Source organism: Glycine soja, chromosome 2, assembly GCF_004193775.1.
Source record: "Glycine soja cultivar W05 chromosome 2, ASM419377v2, whole genome shotgun sequence".
Classification (NCBI taxonomy): Eukaryota; Viridiplantae; Streptophyta; class Magnoliopsida; order Fabales; family Fabaceae; genus Glycine; species Glycine soja.
In genome coordinates this window covers 45,571,650-45,589,827 of record NC_041003.1, presented here as the reverse complement: position 1 = coordinate 45,589,827, position 18,178 = coordinate 45,571,650, and the positions used below count along the sequence as shown (strand labels likewise).

General features: G+C 30.7%; 3 protein-coding genes across 3 annotated transcripts; 1 reads left to right on the top strand and 2 right to left on the bottom strand.

The window, feature by feature from the left end:
• Positions 1 to 4,180: 4,180 nt before the first annotated feature.
• On the top strand, positions 4,181 to 7,259 carry LOC114398257 (probable serine/threonine-protein kinase PBL7). The gene is made up of 6 exons (XM_028360440.1): positions 4,181 to 5,038; positions 5,137 to 5,394; positions 5,500 to 5,672; positions 5,794 to 5,873; positions 5,997 to 6,144; positions 6,734 to 7,259. Exons 1-6 carry the CDS (start codon positions 4,507 to 4,509, stop codon positions 7,085 to 7,087), a joined length of 1,545 nt encoding a protein of 514 aa, XP_028216241.1. The 5' UTR covers positions 4,181 to 4,506; the 3' UTR covers positions 7,088 to 7,259.
• A 754-nt stretch (positions 7,260 to 8,013) lies between these two features.
• On the bottom strand, positions 8,014 to 8,511 carry LOC114398270 (polcalcin Nic t 1-like). Its single transcript, XM_028360457.1, has one exon. It carries the CDS (start codon positions 8,414 to 8,416, stop codon positions 8,162 to 8,164), a length of 255 nt encoding a protein of 84 aa, XP_028216258.1. The 5' UTR covers positions 8,417 to 8,511; the 3' UTR covers positions 8,014 to 8,161.
• Positions 8,512 to 10,720: 2,209 nt separating this feature from the next.
• Positions 10,721 to 16,448, bottom strand: LOC114398267 (probable fructokinase-6, chloroplastic). The gene is made up of 7 exons (XM_028360449.1): positions 16,095 to 16,448; positions 15,099 to 15,307; positions 13,118 to 13,330; positions 12,520 to 12,717; positions 12,237 to 12,374; positions 11,472 to 11,588; positions 10,721 to 11,123 (listed from the first exon to the last, which is right to left on the bottom strand). The coding sequence occupies exons 1-7, from the start codon at positions 16,234 to 16,236 to the stop codon at positions 10,989 to 10,991; spliced, it is 1,152 nt and encodes a 383-aa protein (XP_028216250.1). The 5' UTR covers positions 16,237 to 16,448; the 3' UTR covers positions 10,721 to 10,988.
• Between the last annotated feature and the right edge of the window lie 1,730 nt (positions 16,449 to 18,178).

Below are 18,178 nucleotides of genomic sequence, written 5' to 3'. Positions count from 1 at the left end.
CTTAATCAATTATTAATTATTGTTTTCCAATTATATATAGTAGTTGATTATATATCTGATAGATTATGGATTTTAAGATATAATAAATGAGAGAAATAAAAAATAATTATGTCTTATGTAAGGTTGTAATATAAATAATTATTGTGAAATGATATTTCAAGCAATCTAAAATTAAAGTTCCTAGTTACAACGCATTTCATGTATGTTGATTTGTGGATATATAAAGTAATAAAATATTTTAAATTTTTAACATATGAAAAAATTGAATTAAAAATTATGAATTAAAAGCAATAAGAATTTTATGATAAATACCTATATGTATATTAAAATTTAAATTATTAATTACTATTTGCAGTAAAAATAATTGAGTCTTGAAGATCATATATATAATACATTATAATGTTAAATTTTATTTTATAAGAAATGACAATGGTAGGATCTTAGTAAAATATTATAATGTTTGCCCTCATATCAACACTTAAACTCATATTTATAACCACAATCATTTGTATTTTAATTTTACACTGACAGTTCAAATTCATTCAAATTCATTTTAAATCAAACATATTCATATATAATTATAACTAATCCAACTAATTATGAATAAAAAATTAAAACAATATAAAGATAAACCTATAATTATAACCATATGCTTAAAATCATAAGTGAATTATTCTGAATAAATATTTTCAATTGGTGATTATATATATATTTTTAAAAAATGGCAACCCCATTTAACTCGAACAACATTTTTGTAGCATGTGATTATTAACGTTAGTAAAAGTTCACAGAACTTCCATAAGCATATTTATCATTCTGACTTAAGAGGTAGCTTCTTTTTTTTAAAAGCTAAGAGGTAGCTTATTACATAAGTTTTTGTAATTTAGTATTCAAAATCATACATCACATTATTATCGTCCCTCTCCTCTATTTATCTATTTATGATGACCCATTTAGTTATCTAATTCTTTTTTTCTTAATATCAAAAAAAGAAATCCTGATAAATCTAAAATTTGACCAAAAAATAATTAAAATTTAACTAAAAATTATTTATGCTAAAGATTAAATTTAGATAATATTTAAATAATTCAACTTTAACTTTAACACATTAATTACTTATCTTCAGTTACTTATCTTCAATCAGTTGATTTTACCTTATCTCTTTGAAATAATTTTGGCAATCAAATAATCAATAATATTCTTATTTATTTCTAAACAATAATTATTTCATCAACTAACTTATTTCTAAATAATAATTATATGTCATAAGGGACTGATTTCGAGTCCAATAGACAAAAACTCATTAATAGTAATAGATTTACTATTTTTATCAGTAGTTTAATAGAGTTTTTTTTCCGAGTATAGTTTCATTACATATTTTCCTTTCAATATCATTCATTTATGGCTAATCAAAATTCAAATGGTGGATCACTTAATTAACATTAGTATAAAAGTTAATGTAATTATAATAGTTGTTTTATTCTATAAAAAATAATAGTTATTTTATTTTCACTTAAAAATAAGAGAAAACATGAGGTGTGCATTGATATTATAAAATAATTTTAAATTATTGACCAATAAAAAATTATCATTTATGATAAGTTTGTTAATTTAAAAAAAATATTTTAAAAATTATATTTACAATAATTTATGATTGATGACATATAGTGTATATCAAGGTTAATCTCTAAAAATAAATTGTGTTTCTATACTTTCTAATTATTTTCTCAAATAACAATGGCAAATGTATAGGAGCTAATGAAGTCTGATATAATTAATAAATAAGAGTAGTTGAATTTTTAAACATATTGACCAATGTTTAATTTTTGGATGTATTTATAAACGGGTTTCATTATTTTAGAAAGTAATGATTGAAAAAATAACCATAATGTTTTTTCTAAAATACAATATCAAATATTATTAATGTCTCCTTATCGTATTTTTAATAAAAAAATATTTTTAATATTATCTTTAAGACAATAAAAAAATAAAATTGTATAAAAAATGGTAAAAGTAAATTTATTTTGATGGTATTTATAATTAAAAATTATCTTTAAACTATCAACAATAAGATATTTTAATGCACATTAAAGAAAACATGGTTGGAGATCAATGGATGATTGATGTCCATTTTTTCAGGTAGTTTGTAGGCTCCATTCTGATACGGAATCGCACTCCACGTGTCATGATAGACTTAGTCCTTTAACCACAAACAAGAATTTGGGACCATCTAGGTTATTAACGTATTTTATTAGCGTAGTATTAAATTATGAGAAATGTTATTTCTATAGTAAACGGTGTAATAAATTTTATAATTCAGAGGAAAAAAAAGAAAAGGATGTATGAAATGGAATAAATGATGTAATAGATAGATAAATATAAAAAGTATATATCACTATACTATAAATTGAAATATTTGAATTGATTTACGGTGATTTATTTTTAAATTTAATCATTTAATAAAAATATTAATACAAAACAAATATATACATATTATTATACATTTGTTTTTAAAAGACATCGTAATTTTACGCAAGCTAAATTTAAGCAACCTTTCCATCTATACTAAATTAAAATTGTCATGGGTTTGCTGTGCTATTTCTTCTTGTTCGGAAGGACGTATTTTTTAAACCCTAACTAGCTTTTTTTTTCGCTGTATTTAAACCCTAACTAGCTTAACACCCATGTAATATTTACGTAAAAGGGTTAACTCCACTTTAAAGTTAATTGTACTTACTGGTGATATTATATATGTAGTTGTTAATTAAGTACACCTTAAGAAGCCTCAATCAAAATCCAAAAGTAACATAGTCATTGTTTATTCACTTATAGATGTAATTAATTTAAGTTTACAAATATATAAAAAATCATTTTATCATTATTTAAAGAGGTAAAATAGATTTCATTATTTAAATAAATAAAATTCAGTTATTTATATATAAAATTTTAATTGAATTCGAACGTTTTAAAACTTAAATATATATGCAAAATAAGATTTATTAATTGAGTCAATTATATGAAACAAGCATATGGTTTGAAGGAATTGGTTGTATGGTCACCAAACTGCAAAGCCAATCGAATATTCGGTGTTGATTTTGCTGGATTTAAACTTCTCATGATCCTTCCCTCATAATTTTTCGTATGTCTTGAGAGAATAATGCAAAAATAATTCAATAGATTTTGCATAAACATTCATAGCTTCACCATAATTATTTTCATAGTTTTCTTTCCCATAACATAAGAGAGAAAAAATGTTGAAATTTAATTTTTCTTTTTGACGTTCCAAACCCCTTTTAAAGATCTCAGAATTTTTGTGCAGACATTACACAAGCATTCGTATTTTTTTATTCAAAGTCATTACATTACATCATATACTTCTTTTTTCTTATGTAACCAAGAAGAATAAAAACTGAACTCTATCTTCAAATTGTGCACCGCTATTAATTTTATGCCTGATAACTTCATCTGCCACATCTTATATATATATATATATATATAAAAAAAAAGCCAACCTTCTCTCTTTTAAAGCCTCTGATAATTACTTAAAAGAATAGATAACACTGACATTCTTATCTTACACTCAACTTCTCTTCTATTTCTTTTTTTTATCATATTTTCTCTACTATATCTTTATTTTTATTATATCATTGCATCTATTATTTTCTCTCTATTTAAATTTTCTCCCAATCTCTCTTTTCCTTTCATCTATCCTTACATTTTAAAAATGAGTGTAGATGTAAAATTTTCCAAAATAATATATGTGCTGATATTGTAAATATTTTTTAGTGTTATAAAAAAATTGTTGACATTCTAGTAGACTTTTTCCACCCATTCAATTATAAATATTAGATGTAAGTTAAATTTGTTAACTTTTATAATAAATAATTTTTACACTCAAAATGCATGTATATTAAAATTATTAGATTGGAATAATTTATTTAATAAAAAAATTATGCGTAAAATTTTGTTGGGTTCACCACACAGTGCAAGATTAATTCATGACCCATTAGATTAGAGGAGACACTTTATCTTTCCCCTAGAAAAAATAAAACATGATAACTAGTTTCTTCTTATTTTTATATGTATGTTTTTTATTCATTAGTCCCCACCTACTTAAACAACTAAATTATGCAGAAAAATGTTCCCTGGTCCGTGTTCTACCTTGTCATCTTCAGTCTTAAAAACACAAGATTCTCTTCCTCATTTTTCACCATCAATTCGTGCTCTCTCCACCCTCTATTATATAATAAACATTTTGCCATAACATAACTAAAAACTTCAAAAGGCAGGGTCATCTTCAGCTTCTCTCACTTTGATGCAACCTTTAAATTAGTCCAATTTCAATTATTCAAAGACAGTCCCACCCACTTCCCATCTTTCTCTCTTCTTTTCTGTGCAGTTGAGGAAAAAAAACTATGCTCCAATCCAACAACAAGCAAAGAAGCTTCTCCTCACTTTTCTTCTTTATCTTTTCTCTCTAAGCCTTTTGTTCTCTCTACTTCATTCATGATGAGTTTGTGTTCCTCCAAAGGAACCTGTTCTGGTGACACCAATGCACACGTTTCCTCTTCTACTGTTGGAAATTACTCTTCTGACAAAAAAAGGCACAACAACAAATTCATAACCTTTTTGAGAAAAACCATGTGGGAGTATGCTTTGGCATGTGTTGGTGTTGTTCCTTGTGGCGGCAATAACGACCTTAACGGTCAAAGGAAGACAACTTTGGAGCACAACAAGGCGTGGTTGCTGGCGGATTCTGGAGCCGAATTGGCGAGTGCTGACCCTCGATCGGTTCACTCGTCTTTCAGGTTCAGCTTCTGTTCTCAGGTTGAGGTTGAGTCCTTCAACATGAGCTATTCTGCTTCTGCTGCCGCTGCTGCAACCTTTTTGATGGTGAATTTGGACTATGAGTCTCAAGTGAGGGAGTTGAAATGGAGGAGAATACAGTCACTGGAGAAAAGCCTGTCTCCGGTGGCCAACACTTTGATCAGGTTCAGCTATGATGAAATTCTGTCTGCTACTCGCAATTTCTCCAAAGGTAACTTTTCGTGTGTGCGTGCCTGTGGATATTCTGTTGATGGAATTGAATTTGATTCCTTTGTATGAGATTGTGATTCTTTGTTTTGCTATGGACAGAGAGAGTGTTGGGGAGAGGTGCCTTGAGCTGTGTATTTAGAGGAAGAGTTGGGATTTGGAGGACTGCTGTTGCTATTAAAAGGTTGGATAAGGAAGACAAGGAGTGTGCCAAGGCGTTTTGTAGAGAATTGATGATTGCTAGTTCTCTGAATGACACAAATGTTGTTCCTCTTGTGGGGTTTTGTATTGACTCGGAGGAGGGTTTGTTTTTGGTGTACAAGTATGTGTCAGGAGGAAGCTTAGAGCATCACTTACATGGTACTCATTTTCTCTTATTTTATTTTTCTTGATTCCTGCCAGCTGTGTAGTGATTAGAATTGAGTTTGATGATTTTCACTGATTATAGTTTGGCTTTTTTTATAGGGAGGAAGAAGGGTGTGAAGGGTAGTTCACCACTTCCATGGTCTGTGAGGTACGAAGTTGCAATTGGGATTGCAGAAGCTGTGGCTTATCTGCATAATGGAACAGAAAGATGTGTTGTTCATAGAGACATAAAGCCTTCAAACATTCTGCTTTCCTCTAAGAAGATTCCCAAGGTAGGTTGTGTTGCTCTATTGCCGATAAGTAGGAGTATACCTTACACAGTGGAAATTGTATCATAAGAAACCCTTACAAGTCATTCTTATTGGTTTTTTTTTTTTTTTTGTTAAATTGTAGTTATGCGATTTTGGGCTAGCTTCATGGACTTCTGCACCTTCAGTCCCTTTCCTTTGCAAAACTGTGAAAGGAACATTTGGGTATGAACTTAACCCCTTCATACTGATTAATTTATTTTTTGGGATCTTTTTGGTTTTTTGCATGATTTGTTTTAATATTATGATAATTGAAATAAGTATTTTATACCTGCCCTTTCTCAACAGTTATTTGGCTCCTGAGTATTTTGAACATGGGAAAGTATCAGATAAGACTGATGTTTATGCTTTGGGAGTTGTTCTATTGGAGCTCTTAACTGGCCGCAATCCAATTGAAGCAAAACGACCCCCTGGAGAGGAAAACTTAGTAGTATGGGTGAGTTAATGATCAAATGGTATGGCTTGTAATTTTGTATATAACCCAAACCCTCTGAGCATCAATTACTCCTATCAATTAAGCCAATAATTAATGAACAAAGCAATCATATAACTCATGACTTCTGCATCAGTTTGTAACTTCTAAAAGACTAGACCAAAACATAACAAAGTTGAAAATTGGTCATTTTATCTGGTTCTATAATAAAATTGCATGTTCTAGCTGTAAATTATGACAATTAAGACTGTTTTGCTTAAACAAAATGTTTTTTATTTCACTTTTAATTACAAAAATGTCATCTTGCTTTTATCGGTTTCATGATTTTAAAGATTTGTATAAGAAATCTTTAAAAATGGATTAAAGTTAAATCATGGTAACATTTTTATATTTAATCAACATAGAAACAAAAAACATTTTTTTCAAACTATAGAAGATCTTAGATATCTAATGAGCCAAAATAACTAACACAGTTTTTAATTTTTTATTATATGGAAAAGTAAAATAATAGTGATACAGTAATTACTTCTGGCCAAAATCCTACAAAAGCACATGGTATTTCTGACACATCCAATCCGACATTCATTTGTAGGCAAAACCCTTGCTGAGAAAAGGAAAAGGAGCCATTGAGGAGTTGCTTGATCCTCAAGTCAAGTACAATTCGAGTTACACAGATCAAATGGTTCGAATGATTGATGCAGCTTCTGTCTGTGTTACAAGTGAAGAATCTAGGAGGCCTAGCATAGGTGAGATTGTTGCAATATTGAAAGGTGAAGTAGAGCATGTTCTCTCTAGAAGAAGGAAATCTGGTTATTTTGGCAATGGATATATGATTGATAATTACCCTAAGTTACAAGAAACAAATAATGAGATGAAAAGTCACTTGGCTTTAGCTATGCTAGGAGTTCCAGAGTGTGAGGATGAAGATTTTGTCTATTGTCATTGAGAATTATTTTTGCCATGATTCTCACCATAGTGCAGGAATTAGATGTGAACTTTTTAAAGTTGTTAGTAGAAGTAGAAGCAAAGAGGGACTTTACTTGTAACTTGTTTGTATATTTTTTTCTTCCCTTTACCTAGGAGTAAAGTGCAATATATTTTTCTGAGTTTAATTTCCACACTCTATCAATTAAAAATTATTTTAAATTTTCAAAATAATTATTATAAAATTAATAATTTTTAATTACGTGATAAATATTAGAAAAATTCATTTATTGGTAGAACATTTTAATTAAATTCTATTTTCATTCATTCTTTAAGGATAATGTTATACCTGTGTAGGAAAACTCTATCTGTCTATCCTTATGAGTTCTAGGGATTGTTTTTCTTGGCTCTAGAACATACAAATTTTAGAAGACCCCTATTCTAGGTCTCTCTCCACCGATTCAGGTCAAAAGAAGATACACACACCCACACAACCAAGCCAATTTCGCATTGATGAACATTAGTTGAATATAAAGTATAAAACAATGTCATGTGTCTACATACTTGTTTGCATGACGTACAAACTTAAAATTTGTATGTTTTAAAGTAAGTTTCATTTAATAAGATTAGATCATCTCTAATTGTTTGGTACACCTATCTTGGCATCTTGAGGGAGGACCTTAGTATATGATACTTATATACAAAATAAGTCATATCACAAAACAGCACAGCTATTAAGGCGGTTCCAATATGAAAAAAAAGTCCCAAAGAAGCTGACATCATGAAATGAATGAATCTCTAATTGTCATCACAATGTATATAGAAAATTAGAAACCATGCGCACACAAACCGTTTTCTCTTCTCATTGCTGACAACATAGAACCAAAGAAGTAATAATGAAGTTTAATTAATTAATTAATTAATTAATTAAGAGAAATATTACTTGCACAAAGAATTGTACAAAAGCAAATATTGTACAACTAAGGAAAATGATGTAATAAAAAGAGATACCCACAAGAAATAATGGTGTACAAATAATTATTATATGTGTATCCCGTCTCGTTAATTAATTAAAAAAGAGTGGGAGTAATTAAGTTTAAAAAATCTTGGCAACATCTCTGAGTAGGCCACGGTTGGCTTTGGCGAATTCTGTGAATTCTGCATATGAAATGTAGCCATCTCCGTCGGTGTCAATCTCTTCCATCATCCTTTGCACCTCTTCTGCTGTGACTGATCCAAGGGCCTTGAGTGCTTCCCCAAGCTCAGCTGAAGAGATTTGGCCGTCGCCATTGGCGTCGAAACGCTTGAAAATTCGCTCCCTGTCGGCTACGTCTTGAGGATCTTCAGCCATTGTGGTGGATTGATAGAGTGTGTATTGTATGACAACGAAAGAGCTCCTTCTAGTTAGTTTAATTTTGGAGTTGCACTGAAATTGGAGATTGGTCAAAGGATTTAGAACTTGGTTCTTAAAGAGGGAGGAGGGTGCCCATGATGTAAGGACACCCTTTAATATCGGGGTCTTGTGTCCTTTTTTGCACAACGATAATGAGACTTGGTCATAGTTCACAACAGTTTTTACCATACTTATCTATGGTTGAAAAATGTTTAGGAAATTAATGGAATGGAGGTTTATGGTTGAAATTGTTTTACCGTTGCTTCTATTTGCAAGGGGAGAATGAATGTCAAAGACCACTACGTCCACGTGGCTTCTCTTTTTGTGAATTTGCTTTATCTTAAGATAATTTGAAAATCCGAGAAATTATTATATCATCTAGAATTATATGTGTCTTGGTTAATTGTTATTTATTCAGCAAAAAAAGCTCGTTATTGATATAAAAAAAATGTAATTACATGTGACGTGTAAATTTATTAAGATCCTATGATCTCAGATCATGTAATATTTTTCCTTAAAAAATATCAAGATCAAAGAAAAAAGAACATGTAAAAACAATTCCATTATTATATATTTCTTAGTTTGTATGTTATAATCTCAAAGGACGTGTAAAAAGAAACAAAAGTAATATATCATTTTGATGAATTCGATTATTTTAATAACGTAACGTTGCTTGGATAAATAAGACCCAGGTCAAAAGCAAATATGAATATCCATTCAATAAAGTCATTTGCTAGTATACAAAATGGACTTTTGGTTATCTGTACTACTAATAACCAAAAATCCATTGACGAGAAAAAACATTTGCACAAGAGCCCAACACAGGTAACGAAGTTTAGCCGAATATAGAGTCATAGATATAGATGAAAGTTCTCAGTCCTAAAAAAAATAAAATTATGAACTCTTTTCTTCAATGCCCCTTGTGTTGCATGTTCTTTTTTCTACTTTATTATTGTTTAGGGAAAGATATTTTTTTATAAAATTTGATTTTAGTTTTTTAAAAATATTGCGATTAGTTTTTTGTCTTTCTTTCCAAAACAATCCTTGTCACTACTTACTAATAAGGTGACATATGATTATACAGGACGGACCCAGAAATCTACTAGATGGGGGGAGGTAAAATAAATTCTTCTACAGTTATTTAAATGTCTAATTTTTAATAAAGAATTATTTATATAAAATATTTACTCATTCTACACATAAATCAAAACTGATTTTTATTTCAAATGATAAAAATAGAAAAAGTAATAAATACTTCTATCACTGAAAAACCATATTTTAACCAATAAAAATTCTTTAATTATCAGAATATTTATTATTTTAAAAGAAAGGAAATATAATAGTTATTTATTTAAAAAAAATTGAATAGTATAATAATTGTTTGATGCAAATCTACTAAATTATTTAGTTTATACAAATATTTTATCTATTTACTAATTTGTTTATTGTTTTTCAATTTATCAAAATAGTAGTAGTAAATGAAATAAAATAAGTGTGTAAAATATTTTATTTATTGTTTTTCAATTTATTAAAATAGTTTATACAGATATTTTATCTTTCACTCACCAATTAATGCTAAGTGAGGATGGCATGGTGAGAGGGTCCCATTGGAGCGTAAAGAAAACACTTATAAATAGGAATTGGAGTGCCAGAAAAGGGTATTAAGCTATGCTGTGCAGTGCTATAAAAAAACTAAGAAAGCTATATTTCAAATTAACCATGAAAGTCATGAGGGAGGGGGGTGGGGGGCTAGAGCCCGCGCTAATATTGTATAGTTAGATCCATGTCACATTATTATTAAGAAATGATAAAAAGATTTCTAGAAAATAAATTATTAATATCAAAATTAACAATTTTTTTAAAAGACTAAAATCAAATTTAATTACATTTACATAAATTAAAATCATATTAAAATCTATTTTTCATTTAAAACTCTAAATCCATTATCTTATCTCTCTTTTTTATAACTAACAAAACAAAATATGCTTATTTTATATTTATCAATTTAACAAATATTATTTAATCTACTAAATTATGTACATCTCTTTTGTAATTTTAAATGTTTTCTCTTGAATAAAATTTTCCTTTTTTATTTTTATATTTCACTTGAATAAAAAAAATATCACGAATACTTACAAATTAGACATAGCAATTACTCCGTGATAGATCAAGACATCAATTTTGATGATGCAGGAGGACTGATGTTAGATAAAGCAATTATTTCATGATAGAGTGGTTGAAAAGATTTTGCGAAGTAGGTCATAAGTTCAATATGCAACCATGAACTGAATATATAGAAGCTAGGTTTACAAATAGTATAAATTGATGCATAGAGAACGATTCTCCATTACCCAATGATGGATTGGTAGAATTTTGCTTGAACTGAGCATTTGCCAAATTATTGAAACGATCAGCTCTTATTTATTGCACTAGCTCACAAGTTCCTAAGAATTTAAATACTTCCCTCCAAACAAAAACAAAAAATTGATCTTCATTGATTAACATAATTACAGAGAGTATGTCTGTAAAGCTAGGATACGGGCTTAAGCATGGCATTCAGAACAGCTTCCTTGGTGGGCAAAGCTGGTATTGCACCTCTCTCGGTCACAGTCAATGCACCACATACATTAGCAAACTTGAGAGAATCTCTCAACTCGTCCTCGTTCTGCAATCATAAATCACAAAAATCGTCAATCTTACCATACATGGCAATCTATAATTGAACGACAATGTATGTAGTTTTCATATTATCAGCTCATTTCAATTATATTCTTAAGACTTAACCTCACATGTGGATTGCCATGTGCAGGGAGATTATTTTAATCAAGCCACTTTTCAACTCCTCTCAGTTTTAAATTGGGTGATTAGGCGTAAAAATGCATAATTAAGATGCAAGAGATTGAGTTTTGTTTTAATAATTAAAACAATAATAGATGTTTCGTACATGAGTTTCTGCAGTTGTGTGGAGTAAACTTTTGGGATGGTTAATAATTCAAACAATAATTTTGCTCACCTGAAGTATTGAAAGATCCACAGCTAATTGTGATAATATTCCAGCCACAAATGCATCACCAGCACCAGTGGTGTCAACAGCATCCACCTTTAATCCCTTGACCCTACCACTGAACTCCTGCAAAGAAATAGTAGGACAGGTTTCAAATCATAGTTATCAATAATGCATTCATACACTATAACTAGCAGCATCAATGTTATAAGAATTTAGAACTAAATAACTTTTCCAGGACTTCTTTTTAGTTGTTTTTTGTGATCGAATTCCAGAAGATATGGATGTTAATCACAGAGGATCAACTAATAAATAAATATCCATGATATTGTTTCCCATCATTTTCAGATCCAACTAATTTATGCAAGAATTGCAACAAGGACATTAGCCTTTGACACCTATAGAAGTTTAATTATTTCATATCAATCTCTTTCATCATTAGCCCTATAGAGACTAGATTGCACGGTTTGTAGTTTAGTGAAAACGGGGAAAGGGAGACTTAGAAGGACATTAGGGTTAGTTGTTAAGAGGGTCTCATCATAAATAGTATCTCTAAAAGTTTGATTTTTAACTGAGTCAAAGGAGTAGTGCAATCCATGTAGCCAACCCCATATAGTGGATAAAGGCTAATATGAGGGCACAGTTTATGCAACAACTATTTAATTGGCAAATATTACTTTCATGCCTTTGAAGATACACTAAATGGTGACCATGAAACAAATATTAGCAAGAGTTGAAATGATTTTTTGGAAGTAGCATCTTTGGAAGGCTTACCTTGGTGTAATATCTGCAACCCTCTGCACCTTCAGTAACTAGGAGTAGCTTGAGGCTTGGATGGAATAGTTTATGAACAACAGCATCATCATATGGGTTCTCACCTTTTGTAAGAAAAGAAATCTCTTCTTCACTTATCTGAATAATTATCAGATTAGTTGTTAGAGATGGTATTGTAGTCTATTATTCCACATTCCCTTGTAATCTGTACTCCTGAAAAAGGGAACAAGAAAAAGTCTATTGCTATAGAATATATATTCTGCCCTATTGATAGGAAAGGAACCTTAATGATATCTGCAGTCTCCCATATACTCAGAATTCCTTCTCTTGCACTATCCGCAGAAGGCCATAAAGGAAGCCTCAGGTTAGGGTCATAAGACAGAACTACACCAGCTTCTTTTGCAGCTTTTGCTGCAGCTATGTGTGCTGATTTGCATGGTTCTGTTATAAGACTTATAGAACCATAATGGAAGATCTTGGCCTGCCAGAAAGAAATAATAGAACAATATTACTAGAATTTATGAATTGAGTCAAAGTGGAAAATATCAAAAGGAAATAGACTTAGCAATCATTTTGATGTTTTACCTGATATTAAGGAAACCTGAAAGTGAGTTCTTAAACTACAGAAACAATAATGCTATATAAGTAATCAAAAACATGGTTTAGATTAGATCCTTACACAGTGAGTTCTAATGTTTAAAAAATTCACAAAGTACTGGTTCAATGAAGTAACTTTGAGTAACGGAACAAAGATTACTTGAGAAAAGTGCAACATAAAGAATGTGGCTCAATAGTGGTCTGATTTCCCTTCGATTAACTCATGGATTATGGCATACATTTTGCTTTAGTTTGACTACCACAAATTCTGCTTTTGTTTTTACCTTTCTGATTAGGTCCAAATCAAGTTCATCTTCTTGGAGCAGCATATCAGCACTGGGATTACGATAAAACATGAACTCTCGCTCTCCATCACTCCTCAATGTAACAAATGCTAAAGCAGTTCGTGCACCAGGGTCAAAACGCATCCCTTCATTGTTTACATTATTTTCCTTGAGTATATTGGCAAGCATATATCCAAATTCATCCTCACCAACCTGTTCATGTTGCACAAAGCATTAGACTCTTGTGGAGCATGAATTTCAAAGAGAAACTTTAACTATGATTTCTGATTTATAAAATAAAATAAAATAGAATAATGCCCAAAATTTGAGTTTATTTATCTTTGATATCAAATTCTCATTTTCCTTTCATACTCAACAGCAGGAAAAATTACATAGTAAAGGGCACAATTGAAAATTAGCTTTAAACACACAATTATGGACGTAACTCTGATATTGTAAAATTAAGTCTCGTAAAATGGAACTACTCAACAAGCAAGCAAGGTCATAAAACACCAAGTGCTATATAATAATTTAGGATTCAATTTCTGGGAACCATACACAAGAGCCAGAAGAAGGGGGTGGGTTAGTAAAGTCAGCAAAACATTGAGAAATTTGATAAACTTAGTCTATTCTAAATACTAATGAAAAAGATCTCTTATTGTTGATTGATTATTGATGAATTTATACATTTACTACATCCAAATTTCAGCTTCACGAACAAACGCATTTCTTTTATAGCTTGCTGACCTCTATGTTAGGTAAGCCCAATGGGTTGGTTTCTGTTAGTTATGGGAGTTAGAGTTAGTCAGTGTTAGTTAGAATTCTAATAGAATTTGGCAAAGATAGGCTATAGAGAGATAAAAAGAGATTATTAGGGGTATTCTGTTTGGTTAGGGGCTGGTTTGGGGGGGGCGGGGGGAAATCTCAGATTTTGGAAATACTGTGAGGAATAACTTATATGCATACTATCTCTTCAATAAAGGAGATCTCATCAATAAAATCCTAACTTTTCTTTCTTCTTTTTTTTTAAATGAACCAGTACCTATCAAACAACCAAGAAACCCACACCTCCAGCACATTACACAGAATAGAAAAGTCAAAACCACCCCACTTGAATACACTGCCCGTAGCAACCTCTAAACAGAATCTCCACCTCCTATATTAACCAAGCCAACAAAGAAAGAACCAAAAGCCAACATCAAACCACCTGCAAACATTATGTGGTACCACCACGAACCCTTTGCCATGAACAATTAAGCCTAGAAACCATCCAAACCCACACACCTATATGATAGAGAACCAAATTCCTAAAAATACAGAGCCTAAGAGCCACCTAAAGAGACCACTAACACAACCCCTGCCTCAACCACCCTGGTACTGTAAATTAGTATTGTGAGTGGGAAAAAAAAAAGTTAACCCCTGTTTGTGTCACTCAAAGATTCACATGTCAGACTTTAATTCTGAAAAATCGATGTCTCATCAGATAATCATTTTTTTGCCACCAATTGAATGCTTAGGTGATGTTGCCACATAAATGCTTAGATGGCATTAACAAGCCATATTAGCACTTAACAGGTCACTTTGGAATCCATTAGTAAATCTTTTTTACAGAGGCTAACATAGGAACTATCATGGTGATAAATTCCATTATGGAGGGATTATACTAATGACACAAATCTTTTAAGGACTAATTTAACATCCTACAAACATTTCAAGGACCAAAATGGGAGTTAACTCTTGATCAACCTTATCTTCTTTTTCATTAAAACTGATTATGAAAACAAGCATGATGGGATTAACAAAGTAAACCCCTTGGTATGGGAAAAAAGTTTGATAGCACAAGAATATGAGATGATGGGACAATTTCAAGTTTACAAGCAAAGTAAACGTTGGCTGTATGCCTAAGTTGCACATTAAAATATGATGTTTCCTACACCTATCAAAAGTATAGAAAAAACCTTATTAAGTATTTATACAACACCTTTCCAATAAAAGCTGATGAACCTCCTAATCTGGATATGCCTACTGCAACATTAGCAGGGGCACCTCCTGCAGCCTTTTTAAAAGCAGGTGCTTCAGCCAAAGAAAGGCCATTAACAGTTGGGACAAAATCAATGAGCATTTCACCAAAACAAACCACAAGAGGTGATTCTTTTGTTTCAGGTGTCCCATCACCAGGAAAAGCCTTTCCTGTATAGCAAAGAAAAGTTGAGAAGTGAAAATATATTCATATCATTACTTGGCATCTCCAGAAGAAGCAATACAATCTTTAAATTAAGGAGGCATTATAAAGAGCTTTTACAAAGCTTATTTGTACTTATGGAAATAGTTTATAACTCCTATAACAAAATTTAAGCTTATTTTAAGAATAACATTTTTAAGTTTTATTATACTATGGTCTAATCACAAACTAATTAACAAGTTTGTTGATTTTTATAATTACTATAAGGGTCTTGCTAACTAGTATCCTTAGGGCATTGGTTAAGGAACTAAAGAGAGAAAGTATTTATTGTGGAGATTATAGGAGAGCATAAAAAAAGTCATGGACAGTGCAATTTTACGCATACCAATAAAAATCTTTCTCCTTTTAGTTTTTTACCCAATACGCTTAAGGCACTGATTATCATTTGTCTTACTATAAAAGTCATACAAGGATGATTTCTTATTGGTTAATAGTGAAAAAACATTTTATACTAACCGTGGATGTCTATTAAACTCCTATCTTAATAAGACCTATGATAAAATGCATTACAAAAATTGGCACTTCATAGCTTACAAGAGCCAGGCTTACTAAATAAGCACTTAATGAAGTTGATTTTCCAAAGACACCTAAAACCTCACAAGCACACAACTCAAATTGAAAACATAAACAGCATCCTCCCCTAATTGCAACAAACAGATTCCAAAACGTTTGCAAGGATTCTAACAGAACAGAAAACAGTTGCTCATCTTATAACATGCATAAAATTTGGATTACCTCTGACATTCAATTTGACAAGTGGAGGGGCAAGAGGGGAAGAAAAGGAGGAAGCTTTTATAGTGGGTTGACTCAACTTGACAGAACTTGGAGGGTGAGAAGCCACAGTCCAGAAGCAGAAAGTACCACAGTGAAGAGCCATATCAAACAAGGAAAAAGAAAATCACTACTCAACACCCCTCACACCCTTGGCTCTTCAATTTCTTCTCTTAATAACCTGAAATTGAGGATTTTGTTGGAGTTATGGGGGAGTCAGAATTGATGGGGTTTGTGTGAAAATTGGCTTTGGAATGGGCGAAAATTGGATATAATGTAAGCAAAGGGAAGAGAGGGTACAGTGTGCAGTTTCTTCTGTGATGCTTTTTATTTATGGGTTTGGTTACCGGTGCCCGCATTCGTTAAGACATTAAAAAAATATATTTATTATAAAAATCTTTAAAAAAAATGATTATAAAAGTTTAATTTTGTACATTCCAAAATTATAATTTGTCTTTGCTTATTTATTTGTATTTTATTAACTTTTCAGACAACTGATTCATTAACCATTTGCATCCTCTCAAAAAAAAAAAAAAAAACATTTGCATGTTTTGGATTTGCTTAGTGATGACGCCGTCCAACTGAGAATCGTGCCATGTTGCTAAAACCCTCAAATAACAATACCTAGTTTTATTTACCCCTGCCACCGCCCACCGGTATGGAAATATTTGAAAAAATGAAATTTTTTTATATGCATAAATGATAAACATAATAGGTATGATTAAAATACTTTTGATATCAAATCTGTATCAAAGTAAGGACACAAATTTGGTTAAGTTTGAGAAAGCTGGTTATCGAAACAAAAATTTGGTTGGATAAAAAAAGGGTTATCGAAACAAATATAGTATAGTCACTTAAGAAAGGGTTTAAAAAATTTAGTTCTGAAATAGATAGGATAAAAATAAAATCTTTAGTTTACCTCTTTCATACTGTCTGTGATAATAAGTGAAGTAGCAAATAAGTTTAAAAGAAAATAAAATAATAAGAAAGTAATGATGAACGCCTCAAAATAGGAAAAAATTAATTACCGTTAAATTTTGTCATTAACAAATCAAATTAAGGATGAAATTTTAATGATTTCGTGATATTTAAATTTAGATTATAATTGAAGGACCTCCGTTTCAATACTAGGACGGTTTTATTGCATGGGTATACTTTCATTCTTACATTCTTAATCTGCATATGGAATAGAGTTTAAGTTTAAAGCACGTAAATGATCACAATCACATTAATGAAGTGATAAGAAATATAAGGTTGATTGAGTGATTAAGCAAAGAAAGAAAAAAAGAAAAAAAAAATCATAGATTTGTCGATTAAAAAAACATTAATTAAGTGATATTGCTGGTATGTTCTTCAGGTCTGTCATTCATGTTTTGAGGCAACAAATGAGAGGATAATACTACAAATGAAAAAGAGAAACACAAAAGGACGGTATATAAGACATTCATATTATTAAGATTTTGTTCCGATAAGACAAAGGATTAAATCTAGAAGATAAAATTTAAATATATTTATTTAAAATGTTCATGTGCCATGTACAAATATAGTAAATTGTATAATTTTTTTAATCAACAAAATAATAAATTGTATAATTAATTATACTATAAAAAGAGTTTCACAAAAAAAAACTATAAAAAGAGTCAATTAATCCTTGATATTGATGGTAGATGGGTGGCAAACCGATGGAGGTAAAAAAATTCTTTGAAGAGAAGTTTAGGGAGAAATGTTGCCCTAGACCAAGGTTAGATGGAGCAAGTTTCAAGTCAATCAAGGAGGAGGAGGCACTCTCACTTGAAGCAAGCTTTGATGAGTAAGAGATCAAAGAAGCTATTTGGGATTGTGATAGTCTTAAAAGCCCGAGCCCGGATGATATTCTATCCTACTTAAAACTTTTTGGGGAATGATAAAGGATGACTTTTTGAGGTTCATTTCCAAATTCCGTGCTCATGGAATGCTCCCTAGAGGTACTAATGTTTCTTTCATTGCTCTTGTCCCTTAAGGTAGATGACCCACAAAGTTTGAGTGAATTTAGACCCATATCTTTGGTG